Source organism: Amblyomma americanum, chromosome 1, assembly GCF_052857255.1.
Source record: "Amblyomma americanum isolate KBUSLIRL-KWMA chromosome 1, ASM5285725v1, whole genome shotgun sequence".
NCBI lineage: Eukaryota > Metazoa > Arthropoda > Arachnida > Ixodida > Ixodidae > Amblyomma > Amblyomma americanum.
Window position 1 is genome coordinate 178,498,792 of NC_135497.1, and position 24,177 is coordinate 178,522,968.

Here is a 24,177-nt window from a genome sequence, read left to right on the forward strand (position 1 = left end):
TCGCTTCATGATCCCTCATCATGGTAGCTTCCCCTTTTTGGGGAAGTGCACAACACTGGCACTAGGGCCAAATAATTCAAGATTTTATCCTAGCTAACAGTGTATACAGTGGAACCCCATTCATACGTTTTTCACCGGACCGGGGTTAAAAACAGCCGGGAAAACGGAAAAGTGAGGAAAGCTTCAAAAATGAATGAAAAAAGTGCGGCTTCAACTACAGTAGAATCTCGTTACAACGAACTTCACGGGACCGCCGAATTTAAATCGTTATTTTGAAATATCGTAGTACTGAAAAACCATTATTTTCATGTCAGTAATGCATCACAAGAACTAAAATTACGTACCTTTGCAGCAGATTTAAGTGTTGGTAAGTAAATAATAAACGATAACGCTGGGCACAGTTTAACTACGATTTATTGCTTGAAGAAGTCTGTTATCTTCTTCTGGCGAGTACACGACAAGCGCTGCAGGACGAACGCTTCCACATCCTCGACCTTCCTGTGCACGTCATCGGGGACATCTTTGTAGCGCCCGAGGAATGATCGGGTCTTCTCTAGAAAGACTAGGACATCCGAGCCGGAAACAATCTCTTCCTCTTCGTGCGCTGATCCAGTGTCGGCATCGTCTTCGTCGCTACTACATTCTTGCTCACGCACTTGATTCACGATGTCTTCGGTGGTGAGCTCCGCGGATGTAGCCGCCGCGCTGTCGCTATCCACATAATTCGAAAGTCGCTGTCCACGGTAGTTGCCCAGCCGCAGACGTTTTCTTGAAGGAGCCAGCTGCGACTCTTGATGTAGTTTTATGATCTTGTCCCGATCTTTGAGCATCGTTGCCATCGTTGACTGTGTAATGTCAAGCTCCCTGCACAAGTCCGCTTGCTTTTTTCCAGCAGCTGCGACAGAATGTCCGCTTTTTCTTTAAGCGAAAACTGGCGTCGCTTCTTTTTAACGCGGGCGCCAGGAGAACTCATTGTCAGCAAAGCTAATGCACAACACAATCACAGCGCCGATAACTTTGCAGATCCTGACGTTCGCTGTCGACGTGGTGGCACTGCGCTGAATAGGCTTAAGACTACTGCGCAGTATGTGATCACACGCTGGATGGATGATAATGGCCTTACCCTTTGTATCGGGCGGCAGCTTGCGCCGCCTAGCCTATATTCATTCAACGCGACACTTGCGTGATGGCGATGCCGCTGGGGCTGTATTCGTTGCAACGAGTTCCCCAGCGCATAGCTGATGCTTCCGATGATGATGACAGGCGTCAGCTTCAGGGATTTGGTACGGAACTTCGTAATAACGAAGCCTCTTGCGACGAATGCGAGATTAAATTACATACGTTATTCTGAAATATTCGGTAATTTGCAATTCGTAGTACTGAAAGTTTTTTTACATTGAAAGTATAGGCATTTTGGCGGGGATTTTAAAAAAAATCGTAAATCTGAAAATTTCGTTAATCTGATGTTCGTAGTAACGAGATTTTACTGTATAGACAATTTATTTCCACAGAGTGCGCTTAGGACTTAAAGTCCAGAATGGTGGCTTGCCGTTTCTTTCGCTCGCTAGAAATCGCCACACTTTTCTCAATAGCCTGGAAGGCCGCATTGCTGTCAGCGTCGCTGTGAGGTGCGACGTACCTGCGGAGGACGTCCAGAGCCGCGACAGCTTCTCCAAAGCTAGGATTTGGCAACTCCCCGGCATCATGCGGCTCGTGCTCCTCATCGTCATCGCAGTCCGCGGATTCACTCGCGACAGAGTTCATAACGATCTCGGCGATGCTCTGACGTCACGACGGCAGCATCCACGGCAACGTAGTCGTCGTATGCTACTCCTATGGCACCCAGCGCATTCGTTGCCTCAGCTAGCTCTTCTTCACCAGAGGCAGTTGGCAACTCTTCAGCTTCCGTGGCAGCTTCCATCTCGCCGTCCACGCGAAACCCACACAGCGCGAAGCAGTGCTGCGCAGTTGACGCACTCACTGCAGTCCATGCTGAAGCAACGTAGTGCATAGCGTCAAGCACCGAAATGGTCGCAGGCTGCTGTCCGCGATCAATATGCGCGAGCCTACGCTTGACATGCACTTTCTGTAAGAATGCTTCAAGTTTTTTATGACACTGGCATCCAACGGCTGCAAATGGCTTGCGATATTTGGTGGTAAGAACACAAGCTTTACGTTCGAAGAAACAGCGGCTCTCTCAGGTGGGCAACACAATTGTCCAGTAATAGGACGACACTCCTGCACTGCGCACCCATCTTGTTGTCAAAGTACCGAAGAAATTCTTCAAAGAGCATGTCATCCATGCACGAGTGTTGCTTCGGTGGTGACATGGCAGCAGTCGAGTGTTTTTCAAGCACCGTGGGTTTCGATATTTGCCAATTACCCATGGCTTAAGCTTGTCTGAGTCATCCATGTTGCAGCAAAGGAGCACAGCTGGTCGTTCTTTGCTACATTTGCCTCCGTGCCGTTCTTCGCCCTTCAGGCTTAATGACTTAGATGGCTGCACCCGAAAGAAGAGGCTCGTTTCGTCGGCGTTGTAAATGTCACGAGGCTCATACCCCTTAATTATTCCAGATAGGGTGGCCTTCCAATCATTCACTCCCGGGCAAGCGGCAACAAAGCCATGAAATGCCAAACTATCAGATTTTGGTAACAAAAAATATTTTATAGAGTTCTCCTCACTGTCCCTTTAAGGGGGGATGCTAGGCTCAAGAGTCAACTTTTGAACTACTGCATCAATTTTTATCAAATTTTCAGCGACTGTTTATAATCTGCTCATTAGAATATATTCAAAGTTTCAATGCGCTAGCTCAAACAGACAAAAAGTTATAGCTCTCATATTCAGCAATCATGTGTCTCAGCTTAGGAAAACTATCATTTCAAAAATAATGGAGATATATCAACTGTTTGTAATTAGATATCTTCTAGATGGTTCATAGTGCAAGATAAGACCGCTCGCATGCTTTTTATGCAATTTCTGTAAAAATGTCATCAATCCAAAAACAAAGTTCAATTTTTTTGTTGTCATTACATGTCAGACATCTCAAAATATTTTCTGTTAGAAACTATTTAGCACCCTAAAAAGTATCTTATCTTGTTCCTGAGAAAATTTCAGTCTAGAAACCACCTTGAAAGCATCTTTTGGCAATGTAGTTTAGAAATGATTGTTTTCCTAACGGTTTTGTTTCCCCAAAAAGTGCAAACTCAGAAAAATGAGTTCAAAGATTTGAGAACATGCTATCTTATTTTGTGGTAAAAAAAAATTAATCAAAGTGCCCTGCTCCATAGGTCGGGCCCTCATCTTCAACGCGACGCTGTTCTGTGGCAATTGCTTCAAGCCTTCTTTTCTTTTTCTCAACTTTAGAGCTGTCCATCGCCCTTGCCTTCGCTCGGGCAATGCTTTGATGGGTTGCTTGTTGGACGTGCTTCATCGTCTGGACTCCATGTTCTAGTTCCAGCTTGTCAAATACTCTCTTGATGCCACGTGCACCCTCATTAAATTCTAGTACAGCCAAGGCTGCTGCAGTCTCCACGGTTCTCAGGGATGCGAATTGGGTCTTCGGGCACTTCTTCCACACTAGCGCATTGAAAGACTCGTTTGCATTGTGTGTCTGCATTCTTGAGCATCGTGCAAGGAGCTCTGGCTTACTAAGCCGGTTGTAGAGAGGCACAAGCTCTTTGGCAACGTCTCTGCTGAAAGCTGGACGATGGGGTCTTGGCACTGATGGCTTACCAGCTTCAACTAGGGCTTTGTGCCGATTGTACTGGCACCATGAGTCCTCACCATGTGGACAAGCGTCATGTCGTGGGACTTCGTCCGTCGAGTAGGAATGAAAAAGTGTCGCAAATACTCCTCGTTGCATTTTTGTCACATCTGGAGCATTTTCTTTCAGGGCAGATGCATAGTAAGCAGTGAGTTTTTTTACCACGCTTTGCGTCAGCTTCCCCTTGCCTCCTAGACTTTTCGTCGTTTTCTTTAGTTTTTCAATTCCAGCATAAACACGTTTTGCGACATGATTTATGCAGTCTTCCTTCACAATCTCTTTATCATACAGCTGCAGGCTGGAGACATGCAGGAATGATTTGCTGTCGCCATCACAGAGCACTGTGGTGTATTGCATGTTGTGAAGCTCCTTAGAGCGACTGAATATTATGCCTGCAGCTTCAACTTCCATGGCATTCGACGATCCACTGAAGTTCTTCTGGCAGACCTCACTGTGTGCTTTTTTCCAATCTTGATGTCCATCCTCGCCTTCTTTGGGACCATAGTTGCAGCCATGGCAATAGTAGCATTGCACAGCAAAATCCAGCACCAACCCAGTTTCCAGCTCGATAGCAATGCCGAGCCCAAAGTGTGAGGTGTGGCCGCGTTTATGCCAAGTTCCGTCATAACTTACACACACGTCCAAAAGTTGAGTGGAGCCAGCAACGGAGTTGATTGCCCTCACAGCGGCTCCGGCTTCGCGCATGACATCAGACGCAGCTTCCATAGCGGCTCTGTGCACCTTCTCCGCTACTGTCTGGTATGTTTTGTGGTGCATGGGCATTGGCGCGTCCATACCCGCAAAAAAGTTTGCCATGGTTTTGTAGTTCATGCCGCAGTTACGGCTTGCAACCACGAGGCGCAATGAAAGCTCAGGCTGCCGACTGGACTTCACAGGTGGAGCATGCGCGGCCTTCTTGACTTCACCACACCATCTACACATCACGACAAACTCCAGATTCACACCCGCACCGATTTCTTCCAAGTCCAACGACTGTCCGTGACAATGCGGGCACAGAAGCGATGTTACCACCGCCTTGATGGCTGTAACTTTTACAAAACGGTAGCCGCTGGGCTCCGGCGTTTCCTCGCTTTCGTCGGCAGGACCCTGGCAAAGTAGCGCGACCTTCCTTTCAAATGTCGTCATTTGGCACTCACCACCATCAGCAGAACCAGTAGACATTTCCATAGGTGATGAACCACCATCGGAGCTTGTAGAGTTCGCATCAGCCGCCGGCAGCAGGCTTGGGCTTGGCGAACGCACAGGCAGACGCTCACTTGCTGGCGGTCGCCCAGTGCTGTTTAGGCCTCTCGCTTTCGTCGTGCGTTTTCGCTTCCCGAAGCTTTTCCGTGTCGAAGCCTTCGTTGCGGGCATCTTCGGGTCACACCACCGGCCACCCGATGATCGCAATAAGCTCACAGAAGGAAGATATAGCAACACATAGCAAGCGTCGAGCGCAACCAAAGCAGGAACGACTCCAAATGGCGCGAAAACAGCGTTGGGTGGTCACGTGGTACATTTCCGCCAATCCGAGTTCCTGTTTCGGTTTGCCACCCACTGCTTCGGTTCGAGCTCCTGTTTCGGTTTCTGCGGCCAGTAATATGCCTTTCTTTTTTAGTTCTTCGATAGTTGCCTTGCATAGTCTCGATGGAAAGTATTCCGTCACTAAACAGCGCGAAAAACAAACTTTCTATCACAGGCATTCACTTCACGTTCGGTTTTTTGCCCGCACCGCGGCCGCGTCTTGAAAATAGCGTTCACAGACGCCTTCGACGGCAAATGCGCCCCACCGCGTCGTGAAAAAAATTCATTTTCTTCTTTTCTACTTCTCCGATAACAACCAAACTTGGTGAGAATATTCTTCATTAAACCAGCAATCCAAAACAACTCAAGCTTTAAAACACATTTTTTTCCCGAAAATCGGTATTTTAGCCCCGCATCCCCCCTTAATAATTTAGCATCATGCTGCAATAAAAATTATTCCTCTATCTGCTCTCAGTGCAAAGATATCCTACCTGTAAAATTGAGAAAAAAAAAATGAAAAACAGATCAGCTCGTTTGCGCCTTATAGAGTGGAATCACAGCAAAAATACAGTAAAGCCTCGATAATTTGAACTCTGTTAATTCGAAATTTCGGATAATTTGAAGTTTTTCTGTGCTCCTGTATTTTCCAATGTAAATTTGGCTGGATAATTCGAAAAGGGGGCCTGTGCCAGCAAGGTTATTTAGAAGATTTGGGGTGCTATGCGGCAATGCCTGATCCATGTTTTGCTGCAAACCCAGTGAAACGACAGCCCTACGGAGCCACGAGGCAAAGCCACATAGTGATGGCAATGATTTATAAGCGAAGCGCTCTCAGCACAAAAATCGGTCCACAGTGTGCCCCGCGGACCACCGAAACGCGCCCCTGCAGAGGAGACGTGCTTCACCGCAACGCGGCGGGCATATCCGTTTTTGTCAGTGATCTCGCCCCCACTCCATCCCACGGCGTGCTTCACCCTCTCTTCGCACTGCGTCAGCGATAGCACGTTTCCATACCGCAACTGCTCTTCCCCCATGCATCCAACGCTGCAAGTACACCGCCACGCAGGTCTCTCCTACACCATTTCTTTGTGCGTGGTGATTAGGGGTTGGCTAATGCGCTGCGCAGAAGTGCTTGCTTTGTGACTGTACCAGTCAACGAAATGCCGAAGTACAAGACTAATGCGGCAGCAGAAGTTCTGCTTGATCCAAGAAGCAGGCAAGAACACTTGCTTCCAAGACTGAGTTGGCTAAAAGGCACGGCGTGCTCCTCTCGACGTTGTCCACAATACTGAGCAACAAGTCGAAGATACTAGAAGCCTACGGCAAGACACATTCTTCGAAGCGGTCACGAGCGCGGGCTCCCACATATCAAGATGTGGAATCTGCTCTGCTTTGCCGGCTGCAGAAAGCAAGCACAGCCCAACGGCCTGGCTCTGCAACTTGGGCACAAAGAAATCAAGTGTAGTAATGGACGGCTTTGCCGTTTTAAAGAATGTAATAATTTGACATTTCTGACTGTCTGTGGTGAAAACGGCAGCGCTAACGAGAGCGTTGTCGAGGATTGGAAGAAGCACACTTTGGCACCGCTGCTTAGCGAATACGGTGCAGATGGCATTTACAACCTTGACGAGGCTGCACTTTTTTATAAGATGTTGCCAACAAAAACATTGCAGTGAAGAGCACTGCAATCAAGGGTAGAAAACAGGCCAAGGACAAGATTATTGTGCTGTTCGGCGCGAACGTGTGCGGTAAACACAAGCTGCTGCTACTGGTTGTCGAGAAGACGGGGAAGCCTCGCTGCTTCAAAAATGCACGGCTGCCGCCAAAGGATGAACGCGCCTACAAGCATAATAAGAAAGCCTGGGTAACAAGTTCAATATTTGAGGAGTATGTGCGCCAACTTGACCGCAAGTTTGCGGCCACAGGCAGGGATGTCCTATTCGTCGTCGACATCTGTCCTGCACATGGCGACATCCCGCATCTCCAGGCCATCAGGATGGTATTTTTACCTCCGAACACCACTTCGATCTCACAGTTGATGGACCAAGGCGTCATTCACTACACAAGGAAGATTTATCAGCACCTGCTCAAGCGCATGCTCCTTTGCTAGGACAATGGCAAGGAGTACTCCATCGACCTCCTCGGAGCCATATGCCTCATGGTGTACACTTGGAAACACGTGGAGCCCCATTGATCAGGTGGTGTTTTGAACACGCTGGTTTTTCCGAGGAAAGCTCTGTTGATTGTTGATGCCGATGCAGACTACCCATGTACGCTTGGCAAAGAAGGAACAGAGTATTGCGACCGCATCAATGCACTCTGCGCAGAGGAGGGCGAGTCCAACGCTGTCAGCTTCGCCGAGTATCTGAACTTCGAGATTCATGAGCAGACAGGCCACTCGAACTTGGAGAGCGAGGTTATTGCTGTTGCGAACATACGTGATGACAGCGATGATAGCGACGACAACACCTACGAGCCTCCCCGAGCACCTGCTCTCGGCAAAGCTATCGGATCGCTGAACGTTATCCGCAGTTTTGTTAAGGGCCACGGTGGAAGTTCTGAAATGTTTCACCTAGTTGACCAACTCGAGAACATGGCCTTTGGAGCCGCAAACTACGGGATGCGGCAAACGAGCATCTCTGATTACTATAATTAATTCAAAATATGCCGAATAAAGGTAGTGCGTTCCTGCAAGAAATCTTTTTGCCCGAATCGTATTTCTTAATGTGTTCGGTTAATTCGAAGACCCGTTTAATTAGAAGATCTCTCGCGGTCTTGATGGACTTCAAGTTAACGAGGGCTCACAGTACTGACCCAGGGAATGAATAAATTCTTAGGTATGTAGAATATGGGCTGTAGATTTCAAAAATGCCATTTTCAAAAACCGATTTTTTTTTTGCGATTTTGGGCCCTCATGACTCCTGTCCTTTAAGAAGGACAGGAGTCATGAGGGCCCAAAATCTTGGAAAAAAGCTTGGAAAAAGGCTTGGAAAAAAGGATGCACAAATAACATGAAAATTTCGTGAACACGTCCCAAAAAACTGCACAAAGGTCAAAACGTGCAATATATGCTACCGTGTCATCTCGTGTAAGGGCCGCGCCGATGTATTGGCCGCACCCTCAGTTTTGGGCTATGTAATTGAGAAAAAAATATATATTTTTATACGTTTATTTTAAATCTGTGTACGGGCTGCCCCTTCAAAATTCACACCCAAATTTTTAAGAAAAAGTGCGGCTCTTTTACACAGGTCACAGGTATGTACGGTGAGTTTTTTCGATTTGGCTTCACTTGCTGCACTAGTTCCATGAAGTTCCGCAGCGGTGCCGCCGGTGTGCAGTGTCAGTTCATGCAGTATTAGTGCAGCTCGGCACTGGCTACTTCCATAAAGTTTTAATGGTCGAGTGTAGGCCTGGTCGTCTGCTAGCCTTGGCGTTGCCTCCAAATCACAGCCAACTGCGTGCCACTGGCATCAATGGGCGCCACAATCCTGAACCACATAAATTTCAAGCAGCAAATTGCAATGAACTGTTGCCATGAACTAGCCCCAGAAAATCATTGTTTCACAGATAGAAAATAAATGCCGTGGAATGTATTGACACAGACTATTTACGAATATGCACTGAAATGCTGCCCATGCAGCTTGATTTGACCGCTTAGGTTTACAATTATGATGCCACGAAAAGCAACTCACCTCCTCCTCTCAAGAAAGAAATGCTGTCATTTCATTAGGAGACTACTGTCATATCTGCTTCACTTCTCTGACCTACGCGTGGGCTCTGCCATATTGCTGCACTACAGCTGCACTTCCACTTCGGAGAGTGCAAGCCAGCCAAGCTGGCACTTGTAAAAAACAGACAGAAATGCAGCCGGCGGACGCTGCACTGGTACAACGAAAGTGAAAGTGCTACACTCCTTGAACTGGTGCAGAGAATGCAGCCAATTCAGAGGGACCTACTGTTAACTGCTGCCTTATGACTACTCCCCCCCGCCCCAAGCACGTATGGGCAATTGTTCGTCATCGCTGTGTATACGTCGACCCCCCAATTTCGGATGGTCGTTATTGTGAACAAAAAAAAAGGTTGACTTGTATGTGCCAATATACGGTATATCCCCTTCAGGCACCAATTAAACCTGCTGAAAGGAAAAAATCTTCTTTTGCATAAATGACGATCAGTACACTAAGCAGAAGTGATGTGCAAAAAATTATCATATTTTAAGGATATTTCATATTTTAAGGATATTTTATTCGCGTCCACATTTGTGGACATAGTACCTTAAACCTGATATATGAACGTAAACACTGCTACATTTGTTTTCATTTTCTAACTAATCGTTAGACATGAATAAATGTTTAGCTCTGAGAATATACGCTTCAGGGAATTATTTTGTTGTTCATGACTTATAAAACAGATAAAAGCAGTCATTCTTTGACTACAGGCAGAGGAAAATTTGGTATAAGCACCAAACGTGGCTTTTAGATGTGCAGTCTTCACATCAGCACCGTTGTGTAATGTGTTCAGAAGTTTGGGCCAATGGTTGCTTTCATCATAGATAATGCTTCAAGTCCGGCTGTATCGAAGGGGTCTCCTGTGATCTGAGTACAAGTGGAAAGTGGCATGTCCACGTTTGTGGTTGTGGACACGCCACTCTGAAAGTCCATCGCATCGCTTTTTCTATGTCTCTGAGGATGAAAATTGGTGTGCTGCTTCTACATTAATCTGTCGACATATTCTGAGCTCCAAATTGCATCATTCACAATCATTTGTAAAGGTAGAATTCAAAAAAGAAACCTATTTACTCGTCCCGCCAAAGAACGACGTGACGCACATATTTTTTTTTTTTTTTTACAAACGCATTTCGCTGTAGCTGCAAGAGGTGGCGCCGCAAACTTGACTGGGAGGGTCAAAATGGTAAGAGCGCAGTATTAAAAGGTAAAAATTTGCCTTGCGTGCGAAAATATGAAGAGGCTTAAGTCGCGTCCACATATGTGGTTGCAGCGCCTGAAGGGGATATTTCATGTTGTGACCTTTGAATTCCGAAGGGAAGGATGCGCTGTGATGCAGCCGTTGCTGCCATTATTTCTTTCCATTATATTGTCGTTATCTCCTTCATGGCTATTTAGCTCGGGCTGACTCGTTTCCACTTGTTTGTGTGTCTTGGGAGGGGTGGGGGGTGGGGGAGGTTTCATCATTGCTATCGTGGCGCGCTGGCTCCAGCTAGTCTCGCATTCTCACCCAAAAAAAAAACAGCCGGTCGTGCTTGCCCCTTGCTTGCATCAAGTATGAGTTCACTTGGCTTGGCCTTGGCAGTGACATTTTCCATAGAGTAGCGTGGTGGCGTTCCCTTACCTTTCACTGCTCCACACGACGACACAGCCACACCGATCTTCCCATGCCTGCCTTGCACGCACCTGCTTGCGTGCTAGTGGTCTGGTGCAGCAGGGAGCATAAAATATGCGAGTGAATGTTTTTTTTATAAACCTGAGGAATAATTAGGGCTGTGCAGATTACATTAGTAAATACGGTATTGTTGCCCAAGCTCAGGGAAAATGAGCTGATTTAGCTTTCACTGTAGCAACTTTAAATGGGATGTCATAGGGGGAAGCTGGTCCTAGAAAAATATTAATGAAGTCACAACTATGAAATTTTCAGGGAACATGTGTTTTGGCATGCTGATTCCAAATATGCCATATAATTTCATGTACAACTAGGGTTTGTGCACTTATGTAATATTTAAGGTTTTGGAGGGAAATTGTAAAAAATTTTTGCTGCACAGAACTTGCTGAAATGCATTCCATTGGTTTCTTTTGACATCAAATTATCGTCTTACCTGTCGTAGAACTTGAGTTGGGAGGATTTGAATTAGCCACTTCAGAAATGGGAAGAAAACTTTGTATTCCTGTTTTTGAAGTGGCAGCTTCATAACCTGATAACTCAAGTTCCATGATAGTTCTCTAATAAGGGTAAAATTATCATCCTGCCTGTCATAGAAGTTGAGTTATGAGGTCTTGTTATTCCTATTTCAGAAACAAAAATAAAAGTTTGTATAGCTGTTTTTGGAGTGGCAACTTTTAAAAACCATATAACTCAAGTTCTGTGATCAGCAGGATAATTTTATTTTTATTGCATTCTTTGATGCCACGAAAAAGTAATGCCTCACAATTAAGAGGCCGTGCTTCACAAAGTTTGTATGCTGATGGCAGTGAAGAAACTGCCACTCAACTATTTTGAAAGCAAAAGCATGCAATTTTTTTGTGTGTTGTTTATGTGTGAGTTTGCTACGTGAGGGGATGACACAGAGCAAGGAGGTTAAGCCTCCTGGTCTGCGCCACGGCATGTCTAATGTCTCTGCGCAAATACTTCAAAATTCATAACCTTGGTACTTAATCTATCAATACCAATGTCTCACTGTGCCTCTGATTTCTGCACTTTCTTTATTTTCTTCTGTGCCTTAGTGTAACTCCCGCTTAGTAGCCAGCTAGTTGTAGCATTCTTGTGAGGGGTACTGACTTTTTTGGTTAAAACAGAATTTCAGAAGAATTTGGCATCCTTTTGTCGGTGTCTTGTGTTTTAAGCCAAAATATCCAACTTCAAGTAAATCAAACAGATTAACCTACTTGGTATGTGGTCGCAGTCAAGCTCCAGGCAAGCAGGGCAGTGCTGCTAGTGGTGGCACCAGTGGCGGCACAGGTGGTGGCAGGTCTCCAGTGCTGGATCGCCGGAAACAGTACAATCCTTCACCTCCTCCCGTTACTACTCCTGCAAGTCCTCCTCGCAAGTCCCGACGAAAAGCACCAAGTTCTCCACCGAGGTATGAACTTCTAGTTTTAAAAAGTACCCTACAGGGAACTGGCTTCAGGTTGAACACTACAGTCGGTGCAGAAAAAAGCGGCTTTTCCCCTTCAAAGGACTCCCTTCCCACCAATGGTGTCGGCCGATTCTCATGAACCTGCTAGCTCGGTAGCATGACTATGCAGGGAGGGGACTATCCTCTTTCATCTTCCACTCCCTGCATTATCACGCTAGCAGGTTAATGAGCTCCTTTGATGGGGAAAAGCCGCTTTTTTTTCTTGGCTTGTATCCAATTATAGATACATAGCTTAGAGGTGTCTGATTCCTTGGCACCCTTAGTGTACAGGCCTCGGATATGTGGTTAACAGTATCAATATTTTGTACTCTGTTGCACTTGACTTCTGCCTTGCAAATGTGTCCTGGACAGCTTTGTGCATTAATGCAGTTTTGCTTTTTGAATGGTTTAGAGGAGATTAGTTGTAGGGACTCTACAAGATAGATCGGGCACCAATTTGGCTGATATGGGAAAACTGCTAGTAACATCAGTCAAGGACGCAGGTACAGCTTAGGGTCAGGAAGGTAGTTTTGCCACAGCAGCGGTACAGGGGACCTGCTTGGGGGTAAATAGCTTAAGCGTGATTTGTTGTAACCAAAAACTCCCACATTATCCTGCTGACCAGAAATAATGCTATCTGTGCATGCCATGAGATCCATGTAGGCTCAGGATGGGTGCTGCTGAGTTAGTGCCATCTGTGTTAAGCAAAGCCGAAAGTTTGGCGAGTTGGATAATGTTCATGATGAAAAAATAGCACAAAGGGAACACGAGGGACGTAAATGGAACGACGCAGGCAAGCACTGACTCGCAACTGGGGTTTATTGCTGAAACACGCAATTCATACAAGTCACTTTGAAAACACAAAAAACAAGCGGCCCCTCTCCTCGGGAGCCCTAGTCAAAGGGAAAAAAAGGAATTGTAAGTAGCACGTGCCACTCATCACTAGGGAAACATCAATTCACAAAAAGACCCGTTATCGAAAAGGGTATCAGTGCCATGCAGAAACTAAAAAATCGATTTCACAGTCTCCCATGGTAACAGAGGGCTCGCTGACACACAGATTTTGACATTTCCTTATACGTATGGTATGCTTCCATGATCTTAAGTATGAGCTGATCAAGATGTCTGAAAAGTACGGTGGTTCTAAAAAAGTTGGTGTACGCTTTTCCTTCTTCTGCCCCTCTTTTTTTTGGCTGCATTCCCGGCAATGCTCAGGAAGATTCCCGCAATGATCTTTTAGGGAATTATGGTGTTCACCTAGCGTAATGTTAAGGCATCGCCCCATTTGTATCGCCCCATTTGTCCCTATATACGCAGCTCCGCTACGGAGCTGTGTATATACGCTGTGTAATCTGTGTTAGCGGGCCGTCTGTTACCGTGGCAGACTGTGAAGTTGATTTTTTAGTCTCCGCATTGCATTGATATCCTTTTTGACAACGGGTCTTTTTGCTTAATTGATTTTTCCCTAGAGATGAGTGGCACTTGCTGCTTACGATTTTACGATTTTTTTTTTTTCCCCTTTTGACTAGGGCTCCGGGGGGGGTTGCGCTATTTTTTTCATCATGCCTTCTGTGTTCATGGGATCAAGGTGGACTGGGAGCAGGAGCCCTTATCGGGAGCCGTTGGCACTGCCTCCACTGTTCTTTCTTTGCCTTGGGTAGTGCAGAAAGTCCGGGAGGTTTTACTTGAGCTTGGAGCCATAAAGTGGCATATATTGCATCAGCAGTGCTCCATTCTCGATGTGTTGTTTTGCTGAGTTTTGGACCATAGTGCAAATTGTTTATAATGCCTGTTACCCGACAGTTGAATATCACAGAACAAAAGAGCACAGCAGTTGTGAAGCTGAATTGTTGCAAAATATTGGGAGGAGGTAGGATGCGGGAATATTCTTTCACGATACTGTAGAAATGCTGTGCATTTACCAATCATTTCAGGTATATTGACTATTCTTGCAGCTTGCAGTTTTCACATGGCTTTCGTTCTGAGGTAGCACAGAAAATAACCTAAAGGATACTACAAAGAGTAAAATTAGTGCAGACACTCGAGATAGATTTGCACAGAACAAACTTCCATGTAGTGAAATCTTTTATACAGTAGCCGGGCGTTTTTTCGCACTCCAATAATTTGTACTCTCGAAATATTTTGGATTTCATTGAACTGTCACACACCTTATTTAAAAAACGTACATGCAGGCGAACCTCATTACAATGAAGACCGCGACAGTGAAATTTCTGCCACAACTATATCCAATTTCCGGTCAGCAAACCATGCAAGGCATTGCAGTTATTTCCCCCACAACTAAACAATTTTTTTGGCGCATGATAGCCTTAGCTGCTTTTGTGCCATTAAACACAACTAAACATTTTTGGAGCGAGGTTCCGCTTCAACAAAATTTTCTGAGTAAGCGGCCCTTTTTTTTTTCCACATTACTTATGCCCGTGTCTCATTAGGTTTCGCCAAAAACGGCTGCCGAAGACTGTTACAGTAGCGGACAGATTTTTCGGGCGCGATATTTCGGACCTCGCTAAGGAGCTGCCATGCACCTCTCATAGGAACGTTTACATTTCAATTTTTTGGACTAAAATAGATGCTGGTAATACCGTGGAGATCGTTTTTTGGGCTTAAAATAGACACTAGCGGGCATTGCTTCGGGAATCAACCAGTTGTCTGCCGCTGTGAAAAGCACCCGACTCGCATGCGGGAGGAGCAGGGTTCGATCCCCAGTGCTGCTGGGTACCAGTGATACAATGGGTACAAGCTTTCCTCTGGCCTGATGCTCGGCCTCTTTAGGGTGAAATGCTTGGAAAATGGGTATTCGACCCCACCTTGAGAAGAAGAAAAATACCTTGTGCCGTGGCACATGGTTCAAAACCCACCGCCGGACACCCATCAGTAAAAATGGATACAAGCGACCCCCGGCCCGGCGCCTGGCTTCCTCAGGGGTGTACGCCTGGAGGAGGCTCTGCAAACCCCACTGCGCCCTTTCGGGGGCGAGCCCAGTTTCGAACATTCAGCCTACAAAGGTGGTTCGTGTTTCACTGCGAAGTGAAGAGCTCTACTCAAGTTCGTACGCTCTAACCAGCTTGTCTCAACAGACGTACAGGTTCAATTTACTTCGTTCAAAGAGAAAACTTCAGAGTATCACTGCAGTCTTGGGAAAGTCCTGTTTTTTCAGCTGTCTGACTTTGCGCTTGGATTTAAATGGAGTCAATCGAACGGGCTGGCTTGGATAGGCTTGGTTATTTTCTCTTCTTGGCTGCCACTTAAGATAACGGCACGCTCTTCGTTGCCATCGAGATGGCCAACAAAGTGGACGCACAAATGCGTTGAAAACGGGACAGTTGCACCGTCCACCGTGGGGCTGGGGATGGGGGGCGGGGGGGGGGGGGGGGGTGCATTTGGAAGTGCTCACTTCTGCTCATGTCTTCCCGTGGGCTACCCCTCTCAGTCTTCGCAAGCATCATTGCCCATGGAAACTGGCTGTTCTTGATACGCACGGCGCGTGCGTTTGTTTGCGGCATGACCTGCGGCCGTGTTGCACTGTCTGGTGTCTTGACGTAGAGTGACTCTATCCTGCCACAAGGTGGTGCAGACATGACGAAAGCATGACTGTGGCTCAAATAAAGTCTAATATTATCGCTTGCAAGCAGTACATGGGGAGCGGTGAAGTTCACGATTTTTAAAGCCGGGTTCTCGCAGAGAGATTATTTTCTGAAGCTTGCGGATTTTTCGGACTGTCGGATTATTTGGACGATTTTCCGAGTCCCACAGAGTCCGAAAAATCGGTCGCCAACTGTATTCCTTGTGGAAACGAAATTAATGTGCAGTTATGTGTGCATAAAGATGTGACGTAGCGCACAACCGCTTGCGACGGTTTCGCCGGCGGCTCTGACTCCGTACTTGCAAACCAGTCGTTGGTGAAAGGTGGCTTTCAGGTTGTCTCTCACTTAGCTAACGAAGACATAAAGAAAATCAGTTCTGTGTTTGTTTGAGTGCAAAGCTATCGTGGCGACAAGAACTGGTAATAACGTTTTGTATGCAGTGGCTAGTTCCAAAGTGCTTTTTCTGAGGCTTCATTACAGAGTACGTTAGGCCTGGCAACACAAGCAGGCGTGAGCCACGATCCACTGTTGCCCGGCATGCCGGTGGGTGGCACATCATTGCAAGAAACCTGATGCCAGCTAGGGTGCACAATAATCTCACTTTTGCACCACAGGCAAGCTTGGTGACCGCTTATTTTTTTCCTGTCTAGTGCACCCAGGTGCTGACCAAGTACAGGCATTGCTTGTGACATCGTTTCTAGTTGGAATCTCAACAGAACGACACTCCTCCAGTATGTTTATACCGCGCATCGCAAAACGTCATGGAAGAATCAGCACAACCGCATATCTGGCACATTGTCTAAAGCATCGATTTTTAGTTGCACGTGACTGCTATTCAACGCGCGGTGACAGAAGCGCACGCGTGCCTAGTCCACACCGAAATGTTTCCAGGCAGCGCGGTCTCAGTACGGGTTCTTGCAGGACAAAGGACTTTATAATGCATGTCGAAAAAATATGTTTTGATACCAAATGTAGCAGATGTTTTTATAGTTAAACCTCGATTTAACGAAGTCAGTAAGATAGGCAGTTTACTTCTCAATACTCAGTTTTTCCTACATCGAAGTTCGTCTCCTAGCATGCTAAGAATCCGCCAAAAATGCACTAAAGTTGTTCTTTAATTTCTCTCCTCTCTTCGCCAGCAGCAGTGGCATTATGCACGTCTTATGTTGCGAGCTCACGAGCTGCCTTAGCATGTCTATCACGCTAGCCACATCGTGGGCAACAGGAACGACGCACTCATCTTGAGTTTTGGTTTTGGCTCTGCTGTCGTGGTCATCCTCTTCTAAATGCCTCAAGCACACCGCCAACACAATGACGTGTTACGCCGCTGCCACTACTGCGATTTCGTGGCCGATAGTGGCAGCCTCGTGGCAGGCCATGCCGTCTGCCCTCCTCCCCTTCCCCTTACTCTTTTTCTTACTCCATTTTGGCGAGAAGAAGAAAAGTGTCCTCCAATCACCACCCAATGAAATGAAAACAGGCCCACCCTGATTCTCATGTTTTGCACCGTAAGTGTGAGTGTCTTTTTGCACATATGCGCCTCGTCCGAGTGGGAAGGGAGGTTGTCAATTAGGCAGCAAGGCTTTCAAGTGTAAAGTGCGCGGCAGACTTCACAGCTAAAGTGTGTGCCTACGGCAGTGACCGTTCCAGTCCTTTTAGCAAAATTTGGCCACTTGTAAACACGATAAACGCGGCGCACTGCCTTTGAGCAGAGGCAGCGCATCGCATATGGCGCAGATTTTGGGCGAGATGGCAAGAACCACTGGCTAGCCTGGCAGGCTGCCAAGGATGTGGAGACACTTGCCAGCCTCGCCCGCAGAGGTGGGCAAATGCCCTCATTTTTACTTTTCCTCTCTCATCCTCACTTTTGAATCCATGGCCCTCCCTCACGCTCGCCCTCATTTTGAAAAGTTATCCGGCCCTCCCTCACCCTCACTTGCCCAGCTCACCCTCATCCTCACTAACAGTCATTTTAAAATTCGAGTTGTACTTTCTAGTCTGCTGTTTCTGGCGATATTACTGAGTAATAAACATGCAAGACAAGCCTTCAAGGCTGTGTTGAACGAGAAGCTAGATGCTTATACCATTGTGTGTGTGCAGGTACATGTGTGTGAGCTGTTTGAGCTAATACGTGAGACAAAACCGAGACAGTTACGAGTTGGGCCCTAAAATATCACTCTGCCTTTACTTCTGGCACGCACTGCATGCATAAATGTTCCCTGCACTTATAAAATTTTATTGTCTATATGCACTGCTAAAACGAGTCAGCGTGTTGTTGTGTCTATGTACAAAAACTAATGTACGCCAAGAATATTTAGAAAACAACGCAGTAGCATTTACTACGACAATTACAATAAATGATAAGCACAGAGTAGACTCAGAACAAGGAAAGTTTGTAGGTCGCTTAATTACTATTACCCGATGACATTGCAATAGCACTGGGTCTTCTGAATTTCACTGTTTCTAATCTCCCACCATTTCGTGCGGTTTGCTGCATGCTCGTCTGATGACGCTTCCACATGCACGGATGGGAGATGATGAAGAGCATGCTTTCAAACTACAGCATCAGAGACTGGCAGTTTGACACACGTGAACGCGGCTACGTGACAAAGACGACAACACTGCAAGCACAGCTCGAGAGCTTGGCAGTTCATACTGGCAGGATGTTAAGATTTCTCCCAACTGATCATTCATCTGAGGGAACTGTATGAACGGACCGACTTTAAATTGAAGTGGCTTTCCCTCTTGGTGATGTGCTCAGCCTTACCTTGCGTCTAGTACTCTGCAGCTCTGTCTTGTTGCGATGGGTTTTGTGGCGTTTCCTAAAAGCTTTGTAAATAACTTAGTTAATGTGAATAAAATATATATTTATTGTAATAAATATATGCTTAAAATGTGGCGATGGCGTTGTGGTCTGAAGCAGCAGCCAGTAGTAAGTGTTTAATCAAAAATATAATAAAAAGGAAGTTAAAAGATTTTTCCTCACCCCAGCATCTGCCATCACTGTATCGGCGGCACCTGAGCTGGGGCAGCGGAAATAAAGGATAGAAGGCAGTATGAAGAAGGGAAATGAAAGAGGTGAGGGGACAGCAAGAAAGGACATAGGGAGAGGTCATATATACACTATTTACAAAGAGTCAAAATAAAGTTGTCCAGGTCGTGCGCGTGTACAGAAAATGATAAAATAAAGATAAAAAACGCGCACAACACGTTTTAGCGCCGCGCCACGGGTTCAGATCCCGCTCCCCCAGCTATTGTTTTCTTTATTTCTTTAGTGTCTTCCCTCAGTGCGATGCCGGCTTTCCACAGCAGTGAGGCTCTTATGCTGTCGCTTAAAATAAAACATTATTCAGGTCACTTCAAAATTAAACTGATTGCTAAAATGCAGCATTTGGACTGAATAATGGTAATCAATAACCCCCCTAGTCTTAAAATAAAACATTCAGGTCACTTCAAAATTAAACTGATTACTAAAATGCAGCATTTGGACTGAATAATGGTAATCACTAACCCCCTTAGTCAAGAGTGAGCGTTTCCTGTGGTTGCCATTTCAGTGCCCTAGCGCTTCCACTGCACTGAAAAGCGGTTGCCTGTCCGAAGCCTGCTTCTAGCAAGAGAGCTACCTTAGTCACGTGACTTTGTGACGTCATCACAAGCTGCCCACCGGACTGTGAGCAAACTGCCCACCATGGCAGTTCAATTAATGATTAGTCGCAAGAGGTTCCTTAGGAACAACATGGGTCTCACAAGCCCCGCTGATGGCAGCACCTGCCATCGCAAATCAGTGGCACGTAGCTTAACCGCTGCACCTCTGCACCAGGATCAGAATCAGGACTCCCATGGATGTGTGAATGCAGAGAATTGAGCAATTCTAGCGCGGTACAAGTCTAAAATGATGCAATATCACGCAAACTTACATTACATGATATATCAGCCGAAGTCAGCCAGGTCAGGTCAAGCAAAAGGATGGAAAGTCAAGATAAACCATGCAAAACCAGGGCTAATGGTGCTAGCGCACAATAATTCGTGGTTAACCCCAAGTTAAACCGGCCGTGATTTTTTTTTTGCTTGCACGTCTACGCATTACCCAAACGCTGAGTGTCAATTCTCTACCATGCCTGCAAGAGATCTGGTTCATAAAATCAGGCGCGCGATTACGTGGTCACACGTCTCACCAGGGGCAGAAATAAGCCAAGAGATGTTCCTGTTGTTAGGAGAGCAGTACAATTTTTTTCTTTTTTAGCGCCTCATACATTGCAAGGTGGTGCGAGCTATGATTCAGACCAAGGTGGTCAGGCTGCTGCTTTATTTCCATGGTAAGACTACAGTGGTTGGCTTTGCCCACCACATTGCGGCACCAATTTCTATACAGCAATTCTAGCGAAAATAGAAAGATACGACTGTACTAAACTGCTCAGAGTGTGAGTGAAAAAATTCCACACCGACGCCGCTAACAGGTTTTGATTTGACAGTCGAATTTCGTTGAAGTATTTTTGCTCTGCAGCCAGTTTTTTTAATTTTCTTTCAGCTGAAATCGGATTTCGTTGCAGAAAACAAGGCTTAGAACTTGGGAATTCAATAGCCTTACTAGGTATAATTTCTACATGCTTTACTCTACACTCTGATGATCTGACAGGCTGAGGGCTGATAATGAAAATGCTAACTGTGGTACCACAGTATGGATGAGCGACTCGACTACCCGCAAGGCCTGAGCGGTGCCCCCTTGTTAGCTCACTATACAGGGTGTTTCACCTAAATCTTTACACAATTCTTAAAAATAGGCTTTTTCATTTAGAAGAGTGCTTTTTTCGGCATAGCATTGTCAGCGGTGTTGTACATCACCGCGACGTTCTCGAGAATGTCTGCGGCTCCTCGCCTTTCTTGTTCACCTCGTGTACCTCCAGACTGCGGAAACTACTTCCCCGGTAGCCTTCGCCCTAAGGACTGGCACTTTAAAACGGGAATTCTTAACTGTCTGCTCAGAAAAAAGCGTTAGCCCGTAGTACGGTTTGAGCCATCACCCTCGCCCTCAGACCATGCATCTTGCCCTTCGTCGCCCTCACCTCATCATGTCTTTCCTCCCTCGCCCTCACCTCACCATGTCTTTCCTCGTCGTCACGAATTTTCATGCTTCCATCCTTCCTCGCCCTCACCCCACCTAGTGAAATTCTCATGAGGTGAGGGTGAGGACGCCCTCTTGGAGATGCCCATCTCTGTCCGTACTACACCAGATGGTGCGGCCTGCCACTCGCCGTTGTGATCGTCATCATATTTGCGTCTGCCTATGCACTCTATTATGTCAAAACCGGACGGCACTCGTATCACATATGCACTCCAGTGCATGCTTCGGGACATGCTCTGCTCAACTGCTCGCGATGCAAGTTTTCCTCGGGTCCGTTTACAGCCAGCAATGATATTTCGTTACATTAAAAGTGCGGCAAAATGTACTTTGTTATATTGAAGCTAAAAATACATGGTGTTCTATAGACGCGAAGTTATGAAAACTGGAATACTTTATTACATTGAAGTTCGTTACATCGATGTTCAACTGTGTATGGTTGAAATTTGCTTCAAGCCAAAAATCCACTATTTGCTCAAGCTTAGTTTCGAGGCATTGTAGAAAGACTGGAAATATGCATACTTTTCTGTGTATGTATGTGTGTTTCTAATTCGGTGCTTTTATTTCTCTTTTGAATTTATGTAATTTTTCATTTCATTTGAGGTTTCTCTCGTGCAGGAAACAGAAGAAGTCGCGGAGTGGCAGCTTCTCAGCAAGCTCGTCAAGGTCCCGCAGCCGGTGAGTCTTTCCTTCTGATTTTTTCTTTAAATAATTGGTGTAATGCAATTAATCTAATACTGCACTCTAGTCAGAGCTTCTTCTAGTTCTTCCAGTTCAGTAGAAGAAAGCAATATTTATTGGAATGTTAAAGGGACACTGAGCAGAAATTTAAGCTGGCTTGTATCGATAGGATACCAGCTCCTAAACACAAAAATGCCACTCTTTCTGAAAGCAAAGCTCTTGTAGGGTAGAAAAGAACAAGAACTAAAATACAGGTATTGCCACTGCAGGGCAATTTCGCAAGTACAAGCGTGATGATGAAATAGGAGAAAAGAATTCGAGGATCTCTGAGGCTGACCAACATGCATGAAGGTTACGTGCTTGATCTATATTGAGGTATATAAGTTTTGTTCTGAAACCACCAGTGCACGTCTATCACACGAGGAAGATGGAAAAAAGACAACCTGAATGTTGGAAGGTATAAAAGCTGCAATTGGCGGCGCAGCAGGTGGCTAGCTGAGTTTCGGTATGTGTTGGGGTGCTTCGCGGCTATGCGTTCTGCGTGCCCCATAGTTTCGTTACGCACCTTGGTTTCCTCCAAGGGCCTCTCTAAGTGCTTCTCGGACAAAGTTTGTACAGCGGCACGCAACTGCCTCAAGGAAATAGAGCTGTGTACAGCCAATGTTCAATGCGCCTCCACGTTAGCAAACGCACCGCTCGGCGTGTTCGCTTTGTCATCGTACCAAGGCACTGGGCTGCATAGCCAACCCTATGAAGGACTGTTGTTACAGAATTTAAATATACCCACAAGTGCCAGTTGCTACACATCAGTTGTGACGGTGGCTCAGCGATGACAGCGATGCTGCCGACTCCTCGGCGCTAGGACTTTCTTGCCAGAGCCGCCGCCTCAGCCCTCAAAAGCATCACATGCTGTGTGGGGTTGAGGTCGCTGAATGCAGGCTGCAGTTCGTTGCAAGAACTTCATTGTCAGAATCGGGAGCGGGATTCATCGTAACGTTGGTGCAAAAGTAAACGTCCGGCCGGCAGTAGTTTTCATTTTTGCTGCTGCTAGGCGGGAGAGCAGCGCTCGCAGCCAGCAATCATGGAGTCCTCGTTTCCGTTTCCGCAGCTTTATGTCACTCTTCTCCTATTTCGTCATCAGAGAGTCCAGACTTTGAATCTTGGTGGGAAAATGTTTTTCAACTTTGAATCCAAATCTCTTAGCAAAAAATGCACCTTTCGCTGCCGGACAAGTGGCAACAAAGCCACAAAATGCCGAAATATCTGACTTTACGAACAAAAAAAATTTGATACTGTTGCCTGCAGTGTCCCTTTAAGGACGTGTGGCATTGATATGGTCTTATGGTGAGGCTTCTAATTTTGCGTGTGTGCATCTGTAGAGAGTCATTTTTGGGTGTTTTTCTTGTGTTGCACTTTTGTGTTGTGGATAATTTAGCTAGATGTTTCTTCAGCTTCAATATAAACAACATAGTCTTTATCATCTCACTGCATTGTCTTTATGGAAATGTTGCACGGCTTTGGGGAACTATTAAAGAGCTGTGTCTAATTTTCTGATTGACTTTATATTTTTAAGGACCTAATTTTTGCAAATGGACTATAATTTGAAAAAAAATTATCCCAATAGCATTTTATGCTGTCGCACATGAAATTTGTTTGGCCAAGCATCAGACTTCTTTTGGGAACAGTCAATTTGTTGGGGAGACATTTGCAGGTTCTCACATTGTGGCCATGTATCTTCTCTCATTGAAACGGCTGTAGCAGTCATAAAGGCAAGAATTAATGGTTGTCTGGAGAGGTTTATTGGTGCCATTTATTCAAGGTTTGCGGAACTATCTTGTTTTTATTGCATTTTTGCGAGTCTCCAAATCCAAGTTCACCTTAATAAGGTATGCTACATGCACAGGATTTATCACACTGGTTCATATATCCATCTTGGCATTGGCTATATTTTGTCCCTGCTCTGTGTTTCATCTGAATCAAAAACAGTTCATAGTAGCTGCCTTGGAAATGCTATTAACCCTTTCGGTGTCGTTGACGTACTGGTACATTTTCACATTTCCCACTAGCCTCTGTGTTCAAAATGAGTGCCAGAACCCAAAGTTGGCATGCTTGGAGTAGCGGCGCCATCTGTCATATTTCTAGAAGCTTATACCCCTGCCACACGGCAAATTTAATGTTTGAAGTTGTTTTGAAGATGTTTGAAATTGTTACGTGGTGTTTTAGAAGCGGGTGAGAACATTTTTGTACAATAATATAAGCTTAAAATATTATTTCCGGCAATTCTCCAGCACTTTAGCCATAAAAGGCCAAGCCAAGTACAAAGTCAACCACAAATCCGATGAATATAAACAAACAAAATGGCTGACGTGGCGGCACACGCGGAGGTATAGTGAAGTGCTCAAAAGGTGAAGTGCTCAGTGACAACTTTAAGTGCTTGCCAGCTTAACGAACATGGAACGCTAACCAGCAAGAAACACGCAACTCAAAATGATCGACGGTCGCGGGAAACGCCCTGCTTTACGGTCGGCCACTGCCGTTGGCTGCTGCTGGGACCGAGAGTAACAGCTATCCACGACAGCTTCAAGTGTCAAGAGGTTCGCACCAAAATTAATATTTATTTAGCAGAACTAAATAAATACA

At 45.8% G+C, this 24,177-nt stretch overlaps 1 protein-coding gene across 10 annotated transcripts in view; it reads left to right on the top strand.

The window, feature by feature from the left end:
* Positions 1-24,177, top strand: part of LOC144114258 (uncharacterized) — a 110,378-nt gene that overhangs the window by 62,240 nt on the left and 23,961 nt on the right. For all 10 annotated transcript variants that reach the window (XM_077647867.1, XM_077647874.1, XM_077647869.1 and 7 more), the window contains 2 exons: positions 11,923-12,099; positions 21,475-21,534. In XM_077647867.1, coding sequence (XP_077503993.1) covers positions 11,923-12,099; positions 21,475-21,534 — 237 coding nt within the window. The remainder of the gene's footprint in view (positions 1-11,922; positions 12,100-21,474; positions 21,535-24,177) is intronic.